The sequence below is a fragment of the Hevea brasiliensis genome, chromosome 14, assembly GCF_030052815.1.
Source record: "Hevea brasiliensis isolate MT/VB/25A 57/8 chromosome 14, ASM3005281v1, whole genome shotgun sequence".
Taxonomy (NCBI): Eukaryota; Viridiplantae; Streptophyta; class Magnoliopsida; order Malpighiales; family Euphorbiaceae; genus Hevea; species Hevea brasiliensis.
Genome location: NC_079506.1, coordinates 22,758,751 through 22,785,266, shown reverse-complemented (window position 1 = coordinate 22,785,266; position 26,516 = coordinate 22,758,751). Strand labels below are relative to the sequence as shown.

Genomic DNA, 26,516 nt, shown 5'->3' with positions numbered 1-26,516 from the left:
GCGATAGTCACGTGTCTACTGAACTGGAGGTTGAGGTAGCGGTACCTTCAGTGGCCAGATCGTCAATTTCGGGTAGGTGCGAGATGGATCCCTCCTCCTTCGTACGAAATGGTGCTCCGGGACAAGGTTAGATTGGTTTGGGCGATAATTTTCTGTACTCTTCTGGGTCGGTGCTCTGCTTGCTTGTGCAACGAGGAGAGTTCTGGGTGATGGGCATCCGTTTTGTTTTAGAAGCGGCAGCTTGGTCCTTCGGTCTGCAACTGGCATTGGACTTGTCCTTCCACTCGGTGGTGGTGGAATCCGACTGTAAATATGTCGTTGACAAGATAGAGGAAGAACCTTATTCTGTGCAGTCTCGGCGTGTTTCTTGAACTTTAAACTGGATATCGAAATTGTTACTCCTAAATCTTATTATAACCAAATTAAGTAAACGCAACTGTTCTGCAGGTTAAAAAGTTATTTGGCTGGTTGAGTTGAGTTGAGTTGAATTGAGTTGAATAAATGCAACTATAGAAGCGATCTTTCTCATCAAAAGCTTGATGGAGAAATATAGAGATGCGAGGAAAGATTTATATATGGTTTTTATCGATTTGGAGAAGACTTATGATAGTGTTCCAAGATATATCTTATAGAGAGTGGTAGAACAAAAGAAGTATCTATTAGGTACATATAAGTGTTGAAATACATATATGAAGGAGCAACTACTATTGTTCGCACAGTGAGAGGGGACATAAGAGATTTTCCTATCTCAGTTGGATTACACTAAGGTTCAGCTGTAAGCCTTTACCTTTTTACATTAGTTTTAGATGAATTAACGAAACATATACAAGAGAGTATCCCTTGGTGCATGATGTTTGCGGATGATATAGTTCTACTAGATGAATTAATAGAAAACTAGAGCTTTGGAGAAGTATTATAGAGTCAAAGGGCTTTAAGTTAAGTAGAACGAAAACAGAATACATGCATTGCAAGTTCAGTGAAGGCCGAACTGGTGATAGGGAAGAAGTTAGTTTAGATGGAGTTAGTTTGGATGGAGTGATACTGTCCTAAAGTAATCACTTTAAATATCTCGGCTCAGTCCTTCAAGTAGATGGGGGATGTGAGGAGAATGTTAGTCATAGGATTAAAGCCGGATGGTTGAAGTGGAGACATGCCACAGAAGTTTTATGTGATCACAAGATTCCTAATAAGTTGAAAGGAAAATTTTACCGTACAGCCATACGACCGACCATGTTATATGGTAGTGAGTGTTGGGCACTGAATGAGTCTTATGTGTCTAAGATAAGAGTTGCGGAGATAAGAATGTTAAGGTGGATGAGTGGCCATACTAAACTAGATAAAGTTCGTAATGAGAGTATTAGAGAAAAGGTAGGAGTGATACCAATTGAGGATAAGTTGAGAGAAGGGAGATTGAAGTGATTTGGTCATGTGAAGCGTAGACATACAGAGGCTCCAATTAGACAAGTAAAACATATTAGGGTAGAGGATAGAAAGAAAAGAAGGGGTAAACCTAAACTGACTTAGAGGAGAGTAATACAACATGACCTAGAAGCATTAAACATTTCCGAGGATTTAACCCAAAATCGTTTAGAGTGGAGAAAGATAATCCATATAGCCGATCCCAAATTTTTGGGATAAAGGCTTAGTTAAATTGAGTTGAATTGAGTTGGACTATTGTCTTGGACAATAATAAACTTAAGTTGTCCTTTGCATTGTTGCAGTCTAGTGGGCTTTAGGAATGGCAACGGGCGGGTCGAGGTATGAATCGCTCTCCCCGTCTTCGTCTCCCAAGAATTTGGGGTCAGGGTAGAGCATTCCCTGTTAGAGTGCAAAGCGAGTTTTCCCACAACAATTTTTTTTTTTCATTTATTAATATATAATATAAATTTATTTATTTAAAAAATATAATTAAAAATATAAGTTTTATATATTATTTTAATAATATATTTATATTTTTTATTAAAATTATAATATTTAAATATATAAATATATAAAAATAAATTATTTTTTATAAAAAATAATAATATAATACTATGTAGGGCGAGTTATGAAATTTGAGGGCGAGTCGAAGGTCATTCCCTCCCCGTACCGCACAAATTGAGGTCGAAAAAAATTGATTGGCTTTGGAGAGGAACAGGGAGAACTTTTATCATCCCTAGTGGGCTTTCCCCCTTCTTTGTTTTGTTCGCCATGTTTAGGCCTCTAATTGATTGGATTCTTCTTACATACCATTATAAAAACAATCCGCTATTACTTATTATTATTTTGTTTATAAAGGTTGAGAAGTGAAATTTAAACTCTACTTGCTGAGTGATATACTATTAATTACCATATTAAGTAAGACTAGGCCATCGGCTATTAATTATTAGACAGACACGTCTCACCACTTATGAGAGAAAAAGCAGGCTCAAAATTTTCAACTATTGAATATTTTTTTTGAAGATTATTAATATATTCTTGGACTAGTAATTTGCTAATCAAGTGCCTCATCAGTCAATAATTCAATGTTGATAATTTTTTTAAGTCTTAATAGTTAAGATTTAATGTTGAAATAACACTGTTATATAGCTTAATCATGGACTACATGAATATGCCCATATTATAATGAACTAGTTTTTCATTTATTTGGTTTAGAAAGTTACGAGAATCATGTAGACCCAAATAAGAATGGCCAAAGACAGACTCTATAATAGAGAATTACATTTAGGACCTAAGAATCAGTGGGACAAAGATGATAACATTTTGTTCCAATAATTTACTGCGAATTTTATGGAGATGAAAGCTGATCCAGCTGCAACTTTGCTTCTGTTTTGGCCCTGTTAGTTGCTCTTTAATTCTGTTTAATTCATCTACTGTAATGTTATTATTGTTCAAATGTAATGCTCTGCAACTCCCCTGCTGCTTTTGCTGCTGCTCTAATGGTGATCTGCTGTTTTGGTATGCAATTGTTGCTCTATTGCATTCTTCTATTCTTGGGATCTACTGTATAGAATTCGGAACAGATTATTCAAAAGATTTTCTCAGTTTTCTTATTTCGATCTACCATTCAGTCGCTGTGATTGATTACATGATTAATTTTTCTGTGATACTTTATTATGATGTCATTGCTCACTCATAGATTCTTAATCAAGAAAACAATGATTTCCAGAAAAAAAATCAAGAAAACAATGACAAGAGGAGCAACTAATAATTAACTTCATCCATGTCTCATCTAGAGAGGATAATAATGAATCCATCTCTGAAACATATCATAGCATTCTCTACGGTAGTACTCTGGTGCTGTGTGACCCCCACCCTATACAAGGCAAAAGAACTCATGAGACAACTGCTCTAAATTAGCAGTTATAATATAGAAACATAGTCAATCTACTTGCCTTAACAGTTGCATACGTCAGATAAAATGTTGCGTTCTGCGAATACTTCACATACTTTCTTGTGTATCTACATTGATATCAAGCAGTCCTCTAAGTTGGGTGATCTTCTCTTATTCATTGATAAAAGTTGACAGAATTCTAAGTCATCACTTACCCTGCAACTTGGCCATCAACAAACCATGGTCGCCACTCATCAGAAATTGTCAAATTTAGAGACTTTATCCATGTTTGAGTTGCAACAAAGGGAACAACCATGTCACGATCTCCACTGCAGCAAGAGAAAATCTATAGCAGTGAGTAGCATGGAATAAATTTGCAATAACTCAAGTATACAACTCTGCAGTCAGATTTTGGTTCATCACTTTTGTACTAGAACTTCCAAGCCTTTGTTACTGAGATACCGATGAACATCAATAACACTTTGAACATCTTTTGTGTATGATAAAGTCTGGTTGCACCTTTGCCATGTTGATACAGCTCCCTGTTACCGATCAGACTTATCATCTCAGTAACATTACTTCAAACTTGAAAATCATAATCACTACTATTCAAAATCATGAAACCTTTCGAACGTGTAAGGCATCTTGGACTTCAAGATTATTTGACCACACATAGGCCAGCACATAATTGAAATTCTGCAAAAGGAAGCAATATGGACTAGCGATTACTTGCACAGCTAAAAAATATGCAAGAAAGTGCATAGTCTAAAGAAGGATGAGAGGGGAATTTACTCGACACCATAATTCAGGAATTCTTGGTGGTGAAAGGATGAAATTTTTGGGATTTTCTTTCGCAGATCTTCGAACAGTTTCTGGATTTTCTCTATGGGATGCGAAAACACAACTAGGTTCCAAGATATCATTGGTATATAAATCTTTGATACACTGCAAGTTTAGAGAACTTGATATTTACTACCAACCAAGAAAAGAAAAAAAAATAAAATTAAATTAATGATCCTATCTCTACCATTTCATAAGTTCCAAGTGCAGCTACACATGCTGTGTTGGATGGATCTACATCCACATACGAGTCATTGCAACTTGTTTTAAGTTTCTGGAAACATAAATCATAACAAGTAACAGTTATTAAAATAAAAAATTTTGTGAAATTTCTGTTTTATGAACATCTTAGAACATCCTGGAGATTAGATCATATTACCTCATATAGTTGATCTGAAATTAGAGCCATCCTGTGAGCAAATATTATTTTTGCATTTGCATTTAGAAGTTGATCTGTAGCTGGGCTCCCAAGCAGATATCCCTGGAACCATTTTCAAAGAAGATTATCCTAGATTTCACATTACTCGCTTTAATTTCCAAAAAAGTATAAAAGAAACTTGTAGATTTCAAATAGGTGTACTTTGAGATTCAAATATGGGTAGACCATTGCTTCATTAGCTGCAAAGTAATTACAACAAGTTAAGCTTGGTGAGCCAGAATACAAGCAAGAACTTCCAGAGAATTTATCAAATTTCAAGTTCAAACATTGATATCATACCCTCTACCACTTTTTGAGTGATCAATGGAACAGTAATGCCTGAGTAAGAATCACCACCAATAAATAGCTGAACTAGCAAATATTGTGGATGTTCTAGCAACCACTGCAACAAAATTTGGGAACTTAAATTAGTACATTGAAGAACAAATTGCGAACTTTTATATCGCACATTTGTAACAACATGTGTGTCAGATAATTTGAGCTTTTAGATTGAGTAGTTTATTAACATAATATCTGAGTATGCTTCACTAAAATTTAGAATGTAAATTGTGGACAACCCTTTTTTAATGATGATTTGCTGGCTACTTTGATGATGATGATTTGCTAACCTGTCGGAGGAATTGATAAGACTGCTCTGCTGATTCTGAGTCTGAGGTAAGCCATCCTTGTGGAGTCCTAGAATAAGAAAAACCTGTGCCAACTGGTGCATCTAAAAATATAAAGCTGGCTGTCTGAAGAATTATAAGCGTTCATCAATTAAATTTGTTCAGGAAAAAAATAAGAGAAGAAATGAAGTTACATATATAAACTACCTTTGTCCATGCATATGGGTAGTACTTCAATTTTGGCAAGCCCCCCTTGTAGCGGTTTATGTCAAACTCCAATGGACCTGCTTAAAAATATTGAAAAATTAAGGCAAAATGTGGTTCAAAATTTTGCTCTATGTTTTCTGCTTTCTAATAAAAATTGATAGCATTATGAAGTATAAGAAAGTATATATTACAATCAATGAGCTTTAGCTGTGAAATCTCAAATTCGAATCCAAGTCAGAGCCCAATTGTAAGAAAAAGAAAAAAGTATACACTACAATAGATATTAGGCAAAATAAAACCTACGTTTCATCATTATTTATGGTCTAAAGAAGCAAATCCATTATAATTGAGAGAAGAGAAGTACCGATTTCATAGATTATTCCACTGAAACTAGAACAACCAGGTCCACCAGTTAACCAGAGAAAAATAGGGTCTTCTTGAGGATCACCTTGCGATTCAATGAAGTAGTAGAACAGCTCAGAATCACCAACACTTACGTACCTTCAAAAAATATTAAACTTATGTCAAAATCAAAACACAGGAGCAACCAAAACCTTGGAGTCAAAACAATTCCAAGAAATTTAATCAAACGGTACCCAGTTTCAAGCTTGAATGGAAGTTCACCATCAAAACCAGGAAGGTACTTGACAATTTGGCCGGAGAAGGCAACATGTGGTAACAGAACCAAAAGAAGAAGCAATCTCCAACAGTAACTCAACCATTTTGGAGCTCCACAAGCCGTGAAAGATGTGCTTGTTAAAAGCTTCGGAACTTGAGAAGCCATAGAAGCGAGAATAGTGTACAGAAATTGCCTTGATGGGTTGTCCCTCTCTCTCCCCCTCTATATATATATATTTGGATAGCCCCATAAATTATACAATAATTGTTGTTGGCTCTTCACGAATGTCCTAATTATGATCAATCTCAATCTAATTAATAACAAATCCGTTTTTATCTGTCGTATCTGGAAAAAAAAAAATTGTTAACAGGTAGAGGTGGAGCAGAACAGCTAAAAACAGACACTCAAAAGATGTGAATGATTTTCAAAAGGATTAGAACTTAAAAGGGTATCTCAACCGTTCCCCAGAGTAAGTAGCCATGTGACCAACTGACCATAACTACTATGCGTATTATGTAGTAACAGCTTCTACCAAACTTTCTTCATGGATCTATAGTTTTACATGCTTTCACCTAAATCACGTGTCTGTTGTCTCTGCAATCTCCATCAATATACCCAGCAAACCATAAGCTGCCCAACAAGTGCACAACCACACAGCCGGAAAACGAAAGGCCAATTCATTTTCTTTTATGAATGAATTCTAACTCAGTTGAGTTGGAATTATTTTGAAGACTCTGAAATCTTGACTTGGAATTTCAATCTGAATCAAATAACTAAATTCAATATCTCAAGCTCAACTAGGTTCTCTTCCTAAAACCTCACCAAATCACTCTCTAACAAAATGATTTCCATATAGCACAATTAAGTAAAACGCCTCCTTACCTAAAAAATCTCAATTCCATGATCCTCGTGTGTAAATAGCAATGGCCTGACTAACGAAGCACAGAACCTGTTCAACGAAATGCCTCAATGAAATACTATCGCTTGGAATTTGATGACAGCCGCGTTGTTGCGTGAAATTCGATTATTCCGAGTTATTTTCACGAGGGATAGATCGACCAAGCGGCGAGAGTATTCAATGGGATGTGCCATTGGAAATGAGAAATATGATTTCTTGGTAGTTGGTGGTATAAAATTCGGCTACTGAATATGCAACAAGTTGATATTTTACAGAAATGCATGATTACTAGGGATGTTTGCAAAATTATGGTTTCTGGGTTTACAAGAGTGGGACTTGTAAAGCAACATGTTGACATTGATTTTCATATACTCAAGACTAGGGCTTCTATTGAAGTTTCTGTTGCCCTCCATGTTTATCAATTTGGTAACAGAAATATACTTACCTTATTGGAATAACTAGCTTCTCGAGTACTCAAAATTTCACAATAAACAATCACAAAGATTATTTTCTTGGCATTTTCCTCTCTAAATCTCAACTACAATTTACATTTTGTTCATCATCTAGAGAGGATAATAATGAATCCACCTCTGAAACATCTCATAGCATTCTCTACGTTTGAACTCTGGTGCTGGGTGACCACCACCCTAGAAATAAAAGACAAAAGAACTCATGTCACTGCTCTATAATTGCTAATATATGCATATCACATTAAGCAATAAGAAAAAATCAATTAGAAAAATAATTAATAAATTTAAATCCACTTGCCTTAACAGTTGCAAATGTCAATTGAAATCCATGTTGTGAATTCTTTCTTGTGTATCTACATTGACCAAGTGATATAAGTGTTTTCAGTTTCATTCATCAAATTAAGCAAACAAAATCTTCAGTAATCACCTACCCTGCAACTTGGCCATCAATATACCATGGTCGCCAGTCATCTGCAATCGTCAAATTAAGGGACTTTATCCATTTTTCAGTTCCAACATAAGGAGTAGTCATGTCATGATCACCACTGTAGCCAAAGAAATCAATGTAAGTAAGCAGCTAGCGCTAAATTTATGTTGCGTTAAAAGTGTTAGGTAAAAATCACTGTTACATTAACTGTTAAATGTAAAAATAGTAGTATGTCATTTTGATCCTAGCCAAGACACTAATCAAGAGGGGGTAATGCTTTCATGATCCTTTCACCAGAGAGATAGTATAAACGCTACCTTAAAAGCCGTTGCCGAATAGGGCCTTGGAATACATGACAATCATTCATTGGTAAGTGTAAATCATAGATGTTTGTGGTAACTAATCATTAGTAGGATGCAATATGCATAGTGTAGTGTAGTGAATTTTTATTTAGTGAAATTGTTGCAACGATTTCACTATAATCATCAATCGTTCATTGACGATTATAGTATTAAGTACACCTGACAACACTAGAAACTGAGAAAATGTAAGTAACATGACAGTGCAAGTCTTGGTTCATTACGTCTCAACAAGAAGTTGTAAGCCTTTGGTACTGAGATACCGATGAACATCAACAACACTTGTAACATTTTTTTCGTATGATAAACTTCTGTTGCATCTCACCCATTCTGATACTATTCCCTGTTACCACATCACAATTAATATCTGCAGCAGCATTGCTTCGAATTTAAAACATCATATTCACTACTCCGAGAGTTCTCAAACCTTTCGAACGTGTAAGGCATCTTGGACTAGAGGATCATTTGCCCACGAGTAGGCCATCTCATAAACAAAATTCTGCAGAAAGAAGCTGATTACTTGTAAAGCTAGAGAAGTATACAATAAAAGAAAGTGCAATATAATTAATGAGAAGCAGTTTACTTGACACTGAAATTCTAGAATTCTTGGTGGTGGTGGATGGATGAAGTTTGTAGGATTTTCTTTTACAGATCTTCGACCAGCTTCTGGATTTGCTTTCCAGGATGAACAGGTAGGTTCCAAGACTTGTTTGCTATATATATCTTTTACACACTGAAATCTTAGAAAATATAAATCAATCTCTATACCAAGAGCAATCAAATGTTCTATTGATCCTCTAACTAGTAACTACCATTTCATAATATGCAAGGGCTGATACACATTCTGTGTTGGATGGATCTACATCAACATACATCTCATTGCAACTCTTTCTAAGTTTCTGAAAAAGCATGAACAATGTCATCAAATTAAAATTTTCACACCAAACAGTATGAAAATGTTCACTAGATGAATATATATATATAGGGCAGAGTTCATGATCATGTTACCTCATAGAGTTCATCTGAAATAAGTGCCAACCTGTGAGCAAATACTATTCTCGAATTTCTGTCTATAATTAAATCTGTCATTGGGCTCCCAACAAGATACCCCTGAAGAAAATTAATTTCATATTATTACCTTAAGCTCTTACAGTAATAATAAAATTAAAAACTTATAATAGATCATGCATGTACTTGGAGATTCAAATGCGGAAGAACGCTTGCTTCATTACCTGCAAAGCAATTACAACTCAATCTTGGCCAGCAAGAATATTAATAACATATGCTCAAACATGAACATTATACATACCCTCTATCACTTTTTTTGTGATCAGTGGAACAGGAATGCCCGAGTAAGAATCACCACCAATATAGAGCTGAAGTAGCAGATACTGAGGGTGTTCTAACAACCACTGCAATTAACATAACTTGGAAATTTCAGTATTTTTGTTAAACTCTCACACAAGTCACTTAATCTAAAAGCTCAAGTTTATATATTGAAGTTGAAAAATACGTTTTGTACCTATCTTCGACAATCACTACTAATGTGATTATTTGTTTGGAACCTTATGAATTGAACTTCTACATTACCTTTTCAGCTGTCAAATTTCGAGCAAAATTTTCTAACCTTCTTAAGGAATTGATAAGACTGCTCTGCTGACTCAGAGTCTGAGATATGCCATCCTTCTGGAGTCCTAGCATAAGAGAAACCAGAGCCAACTGGTGCATCTAAAAATATAAAGCTGGCTGACTGAAGAATTATGAGGATTCATCAATTAAATTTGGTCAGCATAACAATAAGGGAAGAAAACAAAAGTGCTGAATCATAAAATGTTAGATAGACCTGATTTATTATATATAAAGTTATAAATATGTGAATTTCACTTATTTGATATATATGAACTGGATTTATCTAAAGAATTTTCTTGTATAAAGTAGAAAAAGTATTGCCTAAGCCTAATTTATAATGAGCTATGAGATTCGTATATTTTAATAGGTGAATCTCAATATATATATATATATATATATATATATATATATATATATATATATATATATATATATTGTGTCATTCATGGGATATTATGTCATGTTGATGGTAAACTAGACAAGAAAAATGGGTATGGTAATTCTACCTTTGTCCACGCATATGGGCAGTACTTCAATTCTGGCAATCCCACCTTGTAATTGTCTACGTCAAACTCCAATGGACCTACTCAAAAATATTGAACAATTAATTAAAGCTTTTTTTTTTTTTTAAATATTTAGATATTCTCATTTTACCTTACAATTGGACGGAAGACTAATCCATTCAAATTGAGGTGTGATTATATTAAAACTCTCTCATGAATGTCAATCCACTAGCATTCAAGAGTAAGGCACAAGTGCGCATTACCACTCGACCAACCCTTCATTTTGCTTTTTAAAAAAAGAATTTCTAGTTATCAATTTTTTTTTATAGATGCATATTAGAAAAAGAAAATAACTATTAGAAAATATATAAATTTGGTGAAAAAATTAATAGCAATTATAAAAGTTAATTATATTTTTCACAAATTACTTTCACAATAGAAAAGCAAGGAAAAAAGTTTTTCCCAAGCTAATCAAATGCACCATTAAATATTATTTATTAAATATAATTGAAGACAAATCCCGTCAAAATATTTTGATTTATTATGGAAAAATTCATACCTTAATTTTCATTTTTTGTTTGTTGAATTAAAATTTATTATGTTTTGTAAAAATGATGTTAGTAAATTATTAAATTTTTTTATACAAATTAAACAAAAAATTAAAAATGAAATAGAAAATCATTAATTGTTTTAAAATTTTTAAAACTACAATTAAAAAAAAATATGTCATTTTAACATTTAATGAATAATAACTCGTTGCATGTGTGTTAAGTGAATCAAATATTAGGACTAAAAAACATAATCCTAAAAATATGATGATCAAATCATTAATTAAGCTATAATTTAGGGATTAAATAATAATTTACCATATAAAACTTAAATTTCCATATGAGGACAGGAATGAAAGGTAAACATGGGCAAAGACAGAGTCGTCATCTATAATATTATTTGAGATGGAGGAGAGATTAAGTACCGATTTCAAAGATTAATCCACCGAAGGAAGAACAACCAGGTCCGCCAGTTAGCCAGAGAAACAGAGGGTCCTTCTCAGGATCCCCTTGAGATTCAATGAAATAGTAAAATAGCTCAGAATCACCGACACTTACATACCTTCATTGCATCAAAACAAACTTATTAGCACACAAATGCAAGCAATTATTCAAGAATGACCAAGAGAAAAGGGGGTAGAAAAAAAAAAAAGATATAGTATACCCTGTTTCAAGCTTAAATGGAAGTTCACCATGAAAACCAGGAAGATGCTTCACAATTTGGCCGGAAAAGGCAACATTTGCAAAAAGTGCTGAAAGAATCAGCCATTTTAGAGGAGCTAAACATGTGGAGCTGCTTGTTAAGAACTGTAGCAGAGCAGCCATAGCAGGCGGTGAGGTTGTCCCAAAGGCCAATGCTGAGAGTAGATAGAGTAGCAATAAAGGCCATAGCAGCCTTTATTGCTTTGATTCATTGATGTGATATGTCAATTGGCTTGGCATTATTATTATTATTATTATTATTATTATTATTATTATCACTGAAAGATGTGCACTTTTTACTGTTTTAAGAATAAGTAAATGGTCTCTTTTACCCTCCTTTCCTTTTTTTTTTTTTTTTTCACTTTATATTTTAATATATATATATATATATATATATATATATATATAAAACAGAGTCATTTGATATGTAGGGACAAACAAATGATATTAATTTTTTTTTTACAGATTTTTTTATTAATTTTCTTTACATATATTTTAAAAAAAAATTATGCAGCAGTTTGAAAAAAAAAACATTTGTTGGGCTTTCATATTTTTTTAAAGCTGTACTTATATTAAATGAGAAACACTTTTTACTATTTTTAATAAAAGATATTATTTTTGTATTATTTATTTAATTTATATTAAATATTATTTTTTAAATTAATTTAAAAAATACTTTATTTTATGATAAAATATTTTATTTTATAAATTAATATTATATAATAAAATACCAAACTTCCATTTCATTACAATAAAAATATAAAAAAAATAAATTATTATTTTAATTAACATTATCATTTTTTATAATATTATTAAAAAATTATTTATAGACTTTTTTAGTATTATCGATTTAGAGTTTTTTATGTAATATCCACCTAGAATTGTTAATATATTAAATATGTAAATTTAATTTATAAGTAATAAATAATTGAATTTTTTTTTTCTTTTAATTTTTGATAGAATTTATAATATATTTAATTTATGTTTTTATGAATTTTTAAATATTTTAAAATTATGTGCATATACATTATTTTTATAAACTGAACTTATTAATATAAAAATAATGTTAAGCTATCTTTAGATGGATTAATCATTTATTTTTCTTAATTGATGTTACTATTATCTTCTTTCATAATTAGATTTAAAATTAAATATTTTTTATTATTAAATTATATTTTATTTAATATATTATAATAAGTAATTAATAAATTTTAATTGAATTGACTAAATATTTTAATAATTATTGGTAAATAATATTTTTATTTATAATATATAAGTATAATACTTATAGTTTTAAATTAAAATTAAAAGTCTAGTGCCACGTTTAGATTTTTTAATAAAAGATAAAGAGAAAAAGCTTTTGTACTCTAGCAATGTTAGGGTAAGGACGATAATTAGTTGTTCTCTTTCTTTTCTTGTTACTTTATCTCAATCTCAAGTTCTGGAGTCCTAGTATCCCTCTTTTGGATCGAGTTTTGTATGTTTGTTGTGAGGAAGCGCTGTTTGTTGAAGGTGGCTTCCCTTGTTGCTTGCTATGTAGCTTCTCAAAGTAGGTATTGGATAACAGTTTTAAAGGTGGGTACCAATCTGGTCATCATTGCCATGCCTTTTCCCAGATTCACCTGGCACTGGCCCTAGTCCTAGGTTTTACTTTGGTTTCCTATATTTTCTCCATTTCTTCTAGGCGTGCATGTGTTGAGCAAGGACGACATTTGTGTTTGAGTGAGGTGTTTTGATCTCCCTCTGATGTTGATGTTCTTCCTCTGCATGTTTAATATTTAAGCTATCATGCTAAATTCCCATGGAAGACTAGTGAAGAATTTACTGGTGAAAGTGAAGTTGGCACCGGCGACAGTGAAGCTCTGTGTCGCAGGTCCTACCCATTTCTATCTAGGGTCCCATAATTATTAGGGTTGGGAGATCATTGTTGTCAGAAGTTGGTTATAATTGAATAATTAAAATTTATTAATTATTTTGATAAGATTTAATTTAATTTAATTTAATTTTTAAATAGTATTTACATAAATTTTATATTTTTTATTATTGATTTTTTTAATTTAATAATTGAATTAATTAAAATAATTAATTTTTTATCAATTAATATATTAATTATAATTTTATTAATATATTTGATTTAAAATTATTATTTTTATGATTTTATAATAATATTTTAAATTATAATTATTCTCTTATTAATATTAATTTATATTTATAATTTTTTTAAAATAAAAAAATTATAAATTAATATTTTAAAAATTATTTAATAATTTAATTAATTAAAAATTCAGTTCGGATAGTCAATGTTCACCTCTACCTTGTAATGCTATTTCATCCAACAAAATATCTTTTCTGATAATAATATATATAAAATTGTATGCCATGTGCGCCAATTATTGTTATTGTTATATTGTATTTGCCGATGGTTGTTGGGTGGTCACGCTTCAATTCAAAGTCAAAGTGAAATTCATATTAAATTGATTTATTTAAATTAAAATTAAATCAACTTTAAATAAGATTGAAAATGATCGATCAGCATTTTCTTCTCCTCAGTTTTTCTTAGTTTTTTTATATTTTTCTTTTCTTCGATCATTCCTTGAAATAGATATCTATGAGTATTTTTATTCGTAATAATTTTTTAATTTTTATTTAATTTATTTATTTAAAATAAAATTAAATATATTTTTATTTTATTATAAATTTTATTCATTTTATAAAAAATAATTTGTATATAAAATATATTTTTTAAAAAATATTTTTTATTATTTAATTATTATATTAAATTAATAATATGTATTTATTTTATATATAAAAAATATTTTTATATTTTAATAAAATTATTAAAGCCTAAAAAATAAAAATAACTTTCTCTTTTAAAAAATTTATTTTTATTAAAAATAATTTAATTTTTTTTATCAAAAAAAATTTCATTAACTAATTTTTTCTAATGCCTCAAAAGGTTAGAAAATTTAGAAATTCTATAAAATAAATAGAGTCTAATTTTTTTATTCAAATTATTATATATTTTTATTTTTGAAATAATTTTTTTTAAGAAGAAAGCTCAATAAAAAATAAAAACTTAAAAATTATTTGATTGAACTCGTAAAATAACCATGAAATAATAAAGTGAAGTGCAACTCATCTATTGTCTAATTCACATACACTATATATATATATATATAATAAAAGATGTTCAGAATAAAATTTAATTTTCTTTCTGTATTTATTGGAGAGATTCAATTTAACTCAATTTTAATTTTTAATTTAATTTAATTCAAAATTTTTAATTTATATTTAATTTAACTCAAATTGAAAGGAGGTATAACTCACTCATCAATTTATATCTAATTTAACCCAAATCATCTGAAACCCCTGCGGGAGTCAGCCAGGGCAACATTGCAAAGTGGAGCTCCTATCATGCGCTTTCTCTCTCTCTCTCTCTCTTTTCTTTCCTCTCTCCTTCTCTCTCTTTCTGCCTCCTTCTGCTGGGTGGTGACGAGCCTGGATGTTGCCCTGACGTGGGGGAAGGCTGCCGATGCCTCGCCGGTGGGGATGGTGGCTCGTTGGAGTCAAAATAGAAAGGGAAAAAAATGGGGAAATGGGAAAAGAAAGAAATAAAAAAAAGGGGGTCTATTCAACACTCAAAATTTGTTTTTTTTTTTTTTTTTTGCCTTTTCCTGCTGTCTCTGTTGCACGTCCCATCAAAGTAAAATTTATTATATATATATATATATTTATATTTTTTATTTCTGTTGAACGTCCCATCTTATCTATCTCTTTTTTTTAATTATTATTATTACTAATTTCAAATAAATAATTAAGTAAATTTTTTTAATTAAATATTTTTAAAATTTAACTAATTAATAATTTAAATATTTCTACTAAATATTTAAATATTTTATTAAATATTTAATATAGATGTTTAAATTTAGTCATAATAATAATGATAAAAATAATATCTATTTAATAAAAATTATCATTAAAAAATATTAATTTAAATTTATAAATAAAATATTAATAAATTATTAGTTCAATAAAAAAATAATAAAAATATATTTATTAAAAAAAATTGAGTTATATTTTTTATATTTTTAGTTTAATTAATAATATTGAATAATAAAAATAATATTTTTATTTTTTATTTAAATAATTATGTAATATAAAAATAATTAAATATTAAAAAATAACAAGTATTAATCAATTAAGTTAATTAAATATAAATCAAACTTTATAAATTAAATTAAATTAAAAATTATAAATAGACTAAATTAAACCTCTCTCATTAGAGGTAAATTGACTTTTATTTCAAAAATTTTTAATTGCTTTTTTTCGTGGGTGTTTGAAATGATTTTTTTATTTTTTTAAAAAAAGGTTTTCTAACTCAATTTTAATACCAAACGGGACCGTAGTACGTATACTCCCCTTTCAATGCAATTGAAGTGGAAATAATTATGTTCGTAATCTCAACATATTTTTTTTCCTCGCTCTTTGAACGTGTCATTTTTTTTCCTCTTTAAAAATTTCAAATATATAAAAATAACATTGAAAATCCTGCCTCGTAATTTAGGTTGAAATTTATAAATGGTTGGGACACTTACATATACAAAAAAAAAATTGTCATCTTAAAATTAATTAACTATATAATAAAAGCCAGTTCAACATGTTCATTAAGTTAATTTACACATTTGTCCTTAATGAAGGCCAAGGCTTTGAGTTTTTTTGTGTTTTTTGCGGGCCTTCTGATCTTGCAATTAATTGTATGTACCATACTGTTCCACTATTTGTTGTCACACTTAGAAGGGCCATTTGATCTTTTTATCTTCTTCTCTAGCCCTTCGTTGCCTTCCGAAACGACGCCATCTTCTTACTTGGGAGACCAAATCGTCTTTCCTTCCTCTTGCATGGCCTTTTTTGTCTTTCTCTTTCCATTTGAGCAGCTCATTTTGCACAGAGAAACGAAAACTGTCAGTATTTCTTAGAAAAAAAAAATTAATTGGTTATTAGGCAAAATAGGCATGGGAGGTAAAATAGGCTTATGAGGTGTACAACTTTAGCTGCTGAATTACATATTTGGGCATCGTGTTTCAGCACCTATGTCTACCCTTATGAGGGCTGTTTTGTCCCATTTTGATCACGCAGCTTTTATCTTCTTCTCTAGCCTTTCCTTGCCTTCCAAAACGACGCCGCATGCTTCTTCACTTTTTGTTTTACTTTTTTCTACGTTGGCCACATAAGTTTTGCACCCTTTCTTTTGTATACTTTTGGCTTTCGCAGTTTTGCCCTATAAAACTCTGTCGTTTTCTTGGAAGTTTGGTCTTTTTGCTTTGCTGTTTTTTTTTTTTTTTTTTTTTTTTTTTTTCATGATGAATAAGAAATGGGTCAGCATGTACACCTTTAACTAGAGAAAATGATTTTAAAATTCTTTTTAATTAGCTGTTTGTGTTTCGGTGTTACATTCCCTAGGCTTAATGAATAATTAAGCCGGAATTGTGTCATTTCAACGTGGAGCAAATAGTATTTTGCTCCATTCCTATAGGGCAGTCTCACTTTACCACTGCCTTATCTTCTGACAAAGGGTTATGAGTTGCTTTTCATGATTATTTGTTTTTCTTCTTGGGTGAGATGGTGTTACATATGCAAAGAAATGATATCGGGTCATGTTTCTCATCATCGAAAACATTTCCAATGAGAAAATAATCTGACACGGCTGGAAAATATTTTTGAATCATTTTTAAAAATATTAAAAATTAAAAATATATTTTTTAAAATAAAATTAAAAAAAGTAGAGTTAAATTATAAATAGACCGCATCACTTCACATTCACCATCATGATCAACACAAAAAGAAAAAGAAGAAAAAAAAAGAAGAGGAGGATCAGACCTTTAATTGCAAGCTGCAGCATCACAGGTAAAGTTCACAACATCATTTCTCTTCTTTTCTTTTCTCTCTAGTATGCTATATTCATTATTTGATATGCCCTTTCCATCCTTATCAATAGAAGAAGAAGAAGAAGCAGAAGGAGAGGAAGACAGCATCACAAGTAAAGATGTCCCTTTCTTCTTTTTTGATTCTCCTTTCTTATTCTCGATCTGTGCAGTATTTTATCATTTCCCATCACATTTAAGTATTTAGGTTTATATAGAGATTTGATTAATTTATTATTTAATTTATTATTTTCCTTATCATTTAATTTATTATTTTTCTTTTTTAATTTCTTTGTGAAACAATTTTTTAAAGCAATTTCTATTAATTAATTACAATTTTATTCCATTAATTAATCATATTTTTAAGGATAAATGTAAATATATTTTGAAGGAAATTAAGGACAAATATAAACATATTTTTAAAATTATTTTCAAAATTATAAAATTTCAAGTTTAAATTCTAATTAATGATAAATAAAAAAAATTTCAACATTCAAAATTTGTTTTATATTAATATATTTTAGATTTTTGTAATAATTTATATATAATGTGTTTAATATAATTTGTTTTAATGAATCGTTATATTATATGTTAAAATTTTTCATAATAATTTTTATAGCCAATTTATTCAATTCTATTATTTAATTCTTTAATCTTTTAATATATAATTTACATTGTGCTTTAATCCTCAGTATATAATTTGTTTAAATAATTTATAAATTGTATAAAATTGCATTTTCTTTTTGTCATTTTGATGGGACAATATTTGAATGGATTCTTCGAACTCTAATTCTACCCAAGCAAATAGCACTAGTGTCACTTCTTAAAAAACTAGGGAGGAAGAATTTAATCCTTTGTGGAGATATGTAACTAAACTTGAGAAAACTGGAGAAGCAGGGGTAATTGTAAATAGATATGTAATTTTTGGGGACAAGAAAAGCAATGAACTTATACTAGAGTGAGGGCTCATTTATTGAAAATCACTGGAAAATGGATTAGTGTGTGTAAAAAAGTGATGAATAATAGTATTTTTAAAATGAGGAAACAGGAGGATGGAGCAACAAACAGAATTACCAATTCACAACCTAAGCGAGTTTCTTTGCCCATTAGTATAACTTATGTTCCTTCATTGAATATAACTGAACCAAGTATTTCAGCAGCTTTGAAGAAAAGAAGAGTTAATGATTCTCCTTTTGGTAGAGCTTTTGACTTGCAAACTAGAGCTCAATTAGATGCAGAAATTGCTAGAATGTTCTACGCTGGGGGTCTACCTTTTAATTTGGCTAGAAAACCTTATTATGCGAGTTCTTATTCTTTTGCTGCTAATCATGCTTTGGGTGGTTATGTGCCTCCTGGTTAACAAATTGAGAACCACATTACTTCAGCAAGAAAAAACAAATGTAGAGAGGTTGCTTGAACCAATTAAAAGCACTTGGTTAGAAAATGGTGTCAGTATTGTGAGTGATGGATGAAGTAATCCCCAAAGGAGGCATTTGATTAATTTTATGGTTGTTTCTGAGTCTGGCCCCATGTTTATCAAATCTGTCAATTGTTCTGGTGAAGTGAAAAATAAGCAATTTATTGCTAATTTACTAAAAGAAGTAATTGATGAGGTGGGTCATCAAAAAGTGGTACAAGTCATTACTGATAATGCTTCAAATTGTAAAGGTGCTGGAGAAATCTTTGAAGGAATGTTTTCACATATTTATTGGACTCCTTGTGTTGTGCACACTCTTAATCTTACTTTGAAGAATATATGTGCAGCAAAAAATTTGGAAACTAATCAAGAAGCTTATGATGTGTGTCACTGGATCACTGAAATCCATGGGGATGCTTTGCAAATAAAAATTTTTATAATGAATCATTCCATGAGGTTTGCAATTTATAATCGGTTTAGCCTTTTGAAATTGCTTTTAGTTGCTGACACTCGTTTTGCTTCTATTGTTGTGATGCTTAAAAGATTTAAACTTATTAGGCGTGCTTTAGAAGCAATAGTTATGAGTGATCAATGGGCACAATACCGAGAAGATGATTAAGGCAAAGTTAGATTTGTTCGTGATAAAGTGGTAGATGAGGATTGGTAGGAAAATGTTGATTACATTCTTGCTTTTATTGGGCCCATTTATGACATGATCAGACTTTGTGACACAGACAAACCATGCCTTCATTTGGTTTATGAGTTGTGGGATTCTACGATTGAAAAGGTGAAGCAAGTTATTTTTTATCATGAAGGAAAGCAAGCAGATGGGTTTCTCCTTTCTATTATGTGGTTCATCGAATTCTTGTTGATTGTTGGGCAAAGAGCAACACTCCCCTTCATTGTTTGGCTCATTCATTAAATCCAAGGTAAATTTCTAATTTACATACTCATTTTCTTGTTATAATTTTTTTTTATTTCCTGGATTTATTTTCTTATTTTTGAAGATTTTATAGTGAAAAATGGCTTCAAGAAAGAGAAGGTAGAGTGCTTTCTCATATGGATGGAGAAGTATCAACTGAAAGAATTAAATGCTTTATGAGGATTTTTTCTAATGAAGATGAGCGAATTAGAGCAAATAATGAATTTGCAAATTTTTCTTTGAAAAGTAGACCTTTTGCAGATACTGATTCTATTGGAAGTATGTATGCTATAGGTCCTAGGAAATGGTGGGTATATTTTGGTTCCAATGCACCTTTACTTCAAATGTTGGCTTTTAAAGTGCTTGGACAGCCTACTTTCTCCTCTTGTTGTGAAAGAAATTGGAGTATTTATTCCTTTATTCATTCATGTAGAAAGAATAAATTAATTCCAAAACATGCAGAGGACTTGATTTTTATCCATGATAATCTTCATCTTCTGTTGAGAAACTCCTCCCAATATTATTATGAGAAGACAAAATTGTTAGATTTTGGTGGCGATCAATTTGGGAGAATGGAAAATGTGGGAGTTCTTGAATTTGCCATCATTTCATTGGATGAACCAGAGTTAAGAGTGTTTTATTTGATGAAAATATAACTACAAGCATGGAGAAGAAGAAAGACAGTGAAGTTGAGAAAATATTATAAATTTCATTATCTTTTCTTTTTTAAACATTTGAATGTGTTGTAGTTAATATTTATTTCTTATAAGTATGAAATTTCTAAATATGTATCTTTATAGTTGAATTTAAATGTTGATTTGGACTTTATTTATTATTGAAATATCTTTCATGATATATATATATATATATATATATATATATATATATATATATATATATATATATATTATATTTACACGTTTCCCCCACGTTTCCATTTCCTATATTTTTTAAAATGCCGTTTCCCCGTGTCCGTTTCCGCATTTCCCGGTGTCCGCGTTTCCGTTTCCTTGCTACATAGATGCAAACAATGTGCTCCTTTCATGGCTGAAAGGTATTGTGTTCTTTGTGAGGTGAGGACATTTTTTTTCTTTTCCACTTTTTCCTTTTGTATTTGTCTCTCTCACTTTTTAGTCCTATGATAGCTGATCATCTTTGTTTCACCTTTTTTTAACGGGTATTCTTGTTCTTTTATGGTGCTTTTGACTTTGTTTCCATGGTTCATTTGATTTTTATGGTCGTATATAAATAGGGATCACTTTGCTTACTTCATTTCCAGCTGTCATTTTCCCTAACTTAAGATCTCTATTGCTGTTTCTTTTATGAGTTTTGGCTGTGCTTTGATTTTCTGTGTTCAATCATTTTGCTTCCTTGGTTCTTTCGGTTTGGCTCATTACTTCTACTCTTTTTTCTTTGTCCAGCTGTTGCTGCAAGTGTTGTCTACTTTCGGAGGTATTTAGTTCCTTCTTACACTTTTGTTGCTTTTCTTTTAATGTCTTTGTTCTCCCTTTTCTTCTACGGGTTCTGCAACCATTATTCTCTTATTGTTCTCTTTCCTTTAGTTTGCTTCTGTCTTCAATTAATGGATTGATGTAAAGCTGTTCTTATTGTCTTTTAAATAAATTTATGCTTTGTACCTTTTTTTTTTCTTTTAAAGCTTCAGTGTATTCAATCACAGTGTTTTTAACAATGAATATTTCATTCTCAAAATATAACTCATTTTCTATGCAGCTAAAAAAGTGAAATACATAAATTTAAATGCTCTTCTTGGTATGGTGGTTACAATGTTCAATATTGGGATGCATACCGAGAAAAATTTTAAGGCCAATTTTGTTTGCCTAGAAGGTTAATCTAACTCTAGAAATTCTATAAGCATTGGAATCATGTCTTTGTTCATGCATTTATACATGGATACAATCTGTATTAATTAATATATCAATCACTAGTGTCTAGAAAATTAAGATGGATTTGCGAAGGGGAAAAAAAAAAAAGCAACAATAGAAAGAGATTGAGAGAGTCACCAGGATAAAGATGCAAATTTGAGCTTCACAAGAGTAGCTCAGCCCACTTCATGCTCAGCGGATTTAGCTTATAAGCTGTGACATCAAACAGAACCACGCATACCCAGAGGGTTTTAGACAGATGAAGCTACGGTAGTATGAAAAATAACATAATCATATGCAAGAAATAGAAAGCTAATTTTAATGATTGATACATTAAGCCAAATTAAAATTTCCGGATATTAAATACTAGAACACATTTAGGTGCCAGCATAATAGAGACGAGAATTGGAATGGATTGAAAAAAAAGAAGGGAAAAAGAACATAGGACAGTCGAGTATGTCATGAAAATAAAAAATGTAAATTAGATCTCCACATTGGGAGCTCAGCCCATTACATACAAAGTAAATTTAGGCTATGGAGTGTGATGGCACAAGTGATACTAACATTTGTTTGCTTTCTTGGTGGCTTGCCCTGTATATTTTTATTGTCAACCTATTTGCTGGGACTTTCTCTGCTTCACAATTTGGCATTCAGTTCATTGGTAGTAATTCTGGGTAATAGGGTGTTAATTAGAGTAAAGACCAAGGCAAAGCAAGAGTGTATTTAGAGAGTAATAGAGAGGGTAAATAATCTAGATAAAAGTAGTGAATAATGCATGATATATACAACAAAGTATAAGTCTCATGATATTAATAGTAGTGGCAGCAAGATATGAGTTTTAATGTCATAATAAATGGATCTTAATAAAAAAATTAAGGAAGATGCATAGTCCCTGAGGCTCAAAGGCTCGTTAAACCCTAGCGCCTTATGTGTATAGGTGTGTACCTTTTGTTCTAGGTACAAGATTTTAGAAAAGTATACCTTCTTTATTTTCATTTTTAGCAAGCACTTTCATTATCAAAAATACTACCACTTAAACTTGATATTTGTGATCTATAAAAATGACGCATTATGAAGTTTGTGGAATTAGTATCACCGGTAATGATCAGTCATCAAAATCTCATTAAACCAACAAACCTTCAAGATATATGCAAAAAAAAAAAAAAAAAAAAAAAAATGCATCACATTTATTTGACTTTTATGATTTTTTTTAATTTTTTACTTTTACGCCTCAGCAAAACTTTGCTCTAGCGCGTGTTTGTGCCTTGCGCTATGCTCTAGAACTCGTTGGCGTCTTAAAGTGCCTTGAGCCTTTAATAGCTATGGGTAGATGCAAGATTCGAGATCTATGAATCATATTTAGAGGCTTGCTACTTTATAGGGAGATAACCCTTAGTACAACTATTTCAGTATATACATCAACAGTCAAACCATAAGTTTCATGAATGACGCATAATGTAGAGCAAAAAATCAAACTATTAGTCTCATAATATTGAAGAATAATCTTCGAGAGCACGTTGCAGCATCAAAATCAATGATTTCATATTGCCATTTTTATTTGTTAGCTAGATCATGCTTTTTTATTTAATGTATAGAAATACCTTTAATTTGGCTGTTTTAATTTAAGTTTTTTTAATTTAAAAAGACGGGTAGAAGAAAAATGAAAGCTACAGAAGACAACGTGCAGAAATTGCATAAAAATACTATCTCAGAATCAGAAGCCAATTGCAGAGACATGATCTTCTTTGCTTTGTCTGCAAAATTATTAAAAACAATGTTATTTACAGTCACCCCATTTCATTGGAAGGATACCAAACAGACCCTATCAGGATTTTTCATTATAAACTATAATTTCTATGGTTTATAAGATGAGTTGTTCTATTCTGTATAAAAGGAACGAAGCAAGTATAAAACAATTTAATGTTCAAACAAGAGAATTTAAGGAAATCAAATTTCTTTTTTTTTTTTAATTCTCTCTATTTCTTTCTGTCCAAACAAAAGGTTAAACAGAGAGCAAACATTTGATGGTTTTAAAGAATGAAAATAAAAATCAATTTACCTTAGAATGTAGAGGAGGACGTTGCCCTGTAAGACCAAAACTTTTGTACTCAGAACCGGGATAATAGCAATGATTTTGCAGGGATTCATCGAGAAATCCAGTCAGAAAAAAAAAAAAAACTTTTATTCCATGCTGTTCTGGAATTTCCGATAAGGAAACCCATGGAACGCTATTTTCACTGGTGGCACACATCATGGAGGTAGCCAAAAAGATTGGGGGACATGTAGTGAGTTCGACAACAGACATATGCCTTCAACCTCCAAAATCACGGTGCTGAAATCCCTCTTCGTAACACTCGGTACAGAACCGAGTACCCATTAACAAATAAATCATCAAAGGTCAAAAGGTTAGGAAATTTATTCATAGTTCTTGAAGAAAAAAATAGAAATCGAAATTGAGGAATATGAAGGGAATAGCTAAGCAAATGCAGATCTGGGTAATGAAGAACACTTATGAAGTAGAGAATTCGGCTTGGTTAGACATGATCGAGAGGCAGATAGCGAAACAAAATTGAAAATGTTTGTGAAGTATACACGTCTTCCAGCTTTCACCTTCAGATGAAAAAGAAGACAGAAATCAGTACCCGAGAGGAAAAGAAGGGAGAAGGAAAGACGTTATGCAAGGGAGGCAGGTGGCTAGGCCTCGGTGTAATGATGTGGATGGCTTATAGATTGTTTGAGCTACAAATGGACGACAAAGATCGAATGAAGTTAAGTTAAAATATATATATATTACTCTTTATTTAACTTTAACGATTAAAATTTTATTCAAATATTTTTTATACTATAGAACATTCAAATTGTGCATAATTCAATTTAAATTTGACAAAATTTTATTTGATATTTGAATTTAATTTGATAAAATATTTAAAAAATACCAACATAATCGCCGTAAAAGATAAATTATTATTTATTTTTATTAAATAAAAAACTAAAATTTATACATTACAAAGAAAAACTTAGATGTAGAAGACAGAAAATCCAAGATACACAAAAATTGCAGCATGTGGCAAATGATCAATTTGCAATTGCAACCCTCAAAACCAATTACAAATTCATTGTCCTCCATAATTCGCCATTAATATAACTATACAAATTATGGATATTATGCTTAAATTTATCACAAATTTTAATTCAATACAATTAAATTTATATATTACTTGTGTATTAATATTATTATATGTATTATACGAAGGATAATTTATTGTAATTTTAATTTGACCACATCGCGTGGATAATATTCTAGTAAATAAATAAGCCTCATCTCTCTCTCTGTGTGTTAGTATTGAAGTACTTTGCTAAGAGTGGCTTGCCTTCGAAGAGCCAAGAGAGAAGCTTCTTGTGATGTTTGTAACTTGAGGATGAAGAAAGAATAGCGACCCATTATAAAGATTACATTACCAGCAAACTCCTCCATGCACTTGCTGTAAAAGCCTGTAGCCTTGCCTATGATTTTGATGGGTGTTGATATAATAATCTCCATCAACATGGTTTGCTTCTTTGTCTGGCTCTGGCTTCTCATGTTAAAAATTTTCCAATATTTTTCTTGAAGAAGCTAGCCTTTGTTGAGAGCGAAGGAAATGAGAAAATTTGATGAATGAGAGAAGGGAGCGAGGTGCTATATATATAATATAAACATTGAGATTGGCTCTGTATTTGACTTGTTTTTCATCTTGAAGTTTGAATTCAAAGTCAAGAATACAACAAGATAAAGAGAAAAAAAAAAAGTAAATTACTATTAGGTACCTTTAGTTTATCAAATTAACTATTTAATCTCTATTTTTAAAAAATTCTACTAAAATGTCTTTTTTTTTTTTTTAAAATCAAAGTCTTTAGTCTTTTTTTTTTTTAAGAAAATGTTAATTAACTTGTTTTAACCTTGAATATTAATACCATTTATTCATTGTAATTTTAATTATTTATACTATTTAGTCCTGTTGACTAAGGCTGAAATAGGTTCATTAATATTTTCTTTGATAAAAATATAATAAAAGGACTAAATAGTTTAGTTTTTTAAAATATAAGGATATTTTAATGAGATTTTAAAATAATAATAATTAATTTTGACAAACTACAAAGACTTAATAATAATTTATAAAAAAATTAAAATTTAATTAATACTATTCAAATATATTTAAATTTTGAGATTTCAAATTAGAATATCTGTCAGAGTTGATTATATTTAAAAAAAAAAAAATTTAAAATAACCAATCATTAATGGTCTAATTTAATTTAGGTGAATGGGAAAAACAATTTTGGAGCTTGTGTGGGTTAAACGTTGAACCTCTTTTGATTTACCTTTCCTTTGGCCCATATATATAGCTCATATCCATTCGTAATTATAAAGACAATCCAAGCATATTGTTATTATAATATCATTAAAACTTTCATGTTGAGGTTGGCCTTTACTATTTACACATGGTGAACTACAAAGACTAGATTTCAATTTTACTTCTCCCTTTACACATGGTGAACTACAAAGACTAGATTTCAATTTTACTTCTCCCTCTCTCTCTCTCTCTCTCTCTCTCTCTCTCTCTCTCTCTATATATATATATATATTGAACCTTAATTTTTAAATTATTTACAATTTTATAAATAATTTATTATAATTTATTTAAATTAATTTTAAAATTTGTGTAAATTTAAAATTGATAATTCTTATTATGGTCAACTTCTACTTAATTAAGTTTTTTTTTTATTGCAAGTCAAAATAAAATTTTATAAATAAGAATTCATTAAAATTATAAATTCAT

At 30.4% G+C, this 26,516-nt stretch overlaps 2 protein-coding genes and 1 long non-coding RNA gene across 4 annotated transcripts; all 3 read right to left on the bottom strand.

The window, feature by feature from the left end:
• Positions 1-3,003: 3,003 nt before the first annotated feature.
• LOC110637273 (serine carboxypeptidase-like 18) lies at positions 3,004-6,329 on the bottom strand. Its single transcript, XM_021787310.2, has 14 exons — positions 6,001-6,329; positions 5,769-5,905; positions 5,405-5,481; positions 5,201-5,323; positions 4,872-4,974; positions 4,734-4,771; positions 4,533-4,634; positions 4,341-4,427; positions 4,106-4,258; positions 3,938-4,009; positions 3,737-3,855; positions 3,529-3,642; positions 3,375-3,441; positions 3,004-3,295 (listed from the first exon to the last, which is right to left on the bottom strand). Exons 1-14 carry the CDS (start codon positions 6,186-6,188, stop codon positions 3,212-3,214), a joined length of 1,464 nt encoding a protein of 487 aa, XP_021643002.2. The 5' UTR covers positions 6,189-6,329; the 3' UTR covers positions 3,004-3,211.
• Positions 6,330-7,359: 1,030 nt separating this feature from the next.
• On the bottom strand, positions 7,360-11,734 carry LOC110637264 (serine carboxypeptidase-like 18). 2 transcript variants are annotated; one of them, XM_021787298.2, is made up of 14 exons: positions 11,522-11,733; positions 11,283-11,419; positions 10,313-10,389; positions 9,805-9,927; positions 9,487-9,589; positions 9,372-9,409; positions 9,186-9,287; positions 8,990-9,076; positions 8,761-8,910; positions 8,605-8,676; positions 8,402-8,520; positions 7,823-7,936; positions 7,690-7,744; positions 7,360-7,568 (listed from the first exon to the last, which is right to left on the bottom strand). In XM_021787298.2, exons 1-14 carry the CDS (start codon positions 11,680-11,682, stop codon positions 7,485-7,487), a joined length of 1,422 nt encoding a protein of 473 aa, XP_021642990.2. In that variant the 5' UTR covers positions 11,683-11,733; the 3' UTR covers positions 7,360-7,484. The 2 variants fall into 2 exon arrangements, with proteins under 2 accessions (XP_021642990.2, XP_021642991.2); XM_021787299.2 differs by lacking the exons at positions 8,761-8,910; positions 8,990-9,076 and having other exon boundaries at positions 7,402-7,568; positions 11,522-11,734.
• Positions 11,735-16,535: 4,801 nt separating this feature from the next.
• LOC110637258 (uncharacterized) lies at positions 16,536-24,384 on the bottom strand. The gene is made up of 3 exons (XR_009143513.1): positions 23,762-24,384; positions 21,841-21,915; positions 16,536-16,883 (listed from the first exon to the last, which is right to left on the bottom strand). It is a non-coding gene; the product is annotated as an uncharacterized LOC110637258 (long non-coding RNA).
• Between the last annotated feature and the right edge of the window lie 2,132 nt (positions 24,385-26,516).

Excerpts from the sequence above, each read along its gene's own strand:
- LOC110637264 (XM_021787298.2), bottom strand. The coding sequence starts at position 11,682 with ATGGCTGCTCTGCTACAGTTCTTAACAAGCAGCTCCACATGTTTAGCT. Across the intron at positions 10,390-11,282 it reads TGGATTAATCTTTGAAATCG|GTCCATTGGAGTTTGACGTA; the intron begins GTACTTAATCTC and ends ATTTTTGAGTAG. Across the intron at positions 8,677-8,760 it reads TTCTAGAATTTCAGTGTCAA|AATTTTGTTTATGAGATGGC; the intron begins GTAAACTGCTTC and ends TTCTTTCTGCAG.
- LOC110637273 (XM_021787310.2), bottom strand. The coding sequence starts at position 6,188 with ATGGCTTCTCAAGTTCCGAAGCTTTTAACAAGCACATCTTTCACGGCT. Across the intron at positions 4,772-4,871 it reads CACTCAAAAAGTGGTAGAGG|CTAATGAAGCAATGGTCTAC; the intron begins GTATGATATCAA and ends ATTACTTTGCAG. Across the intron at positions 4,428-4,532 it reads TTTCAGATCAACTATATGAG|AAACTTAAAACAAGTTGCAA; the intron begins GTAATATGATCT and ends TTATGTTTCCAG.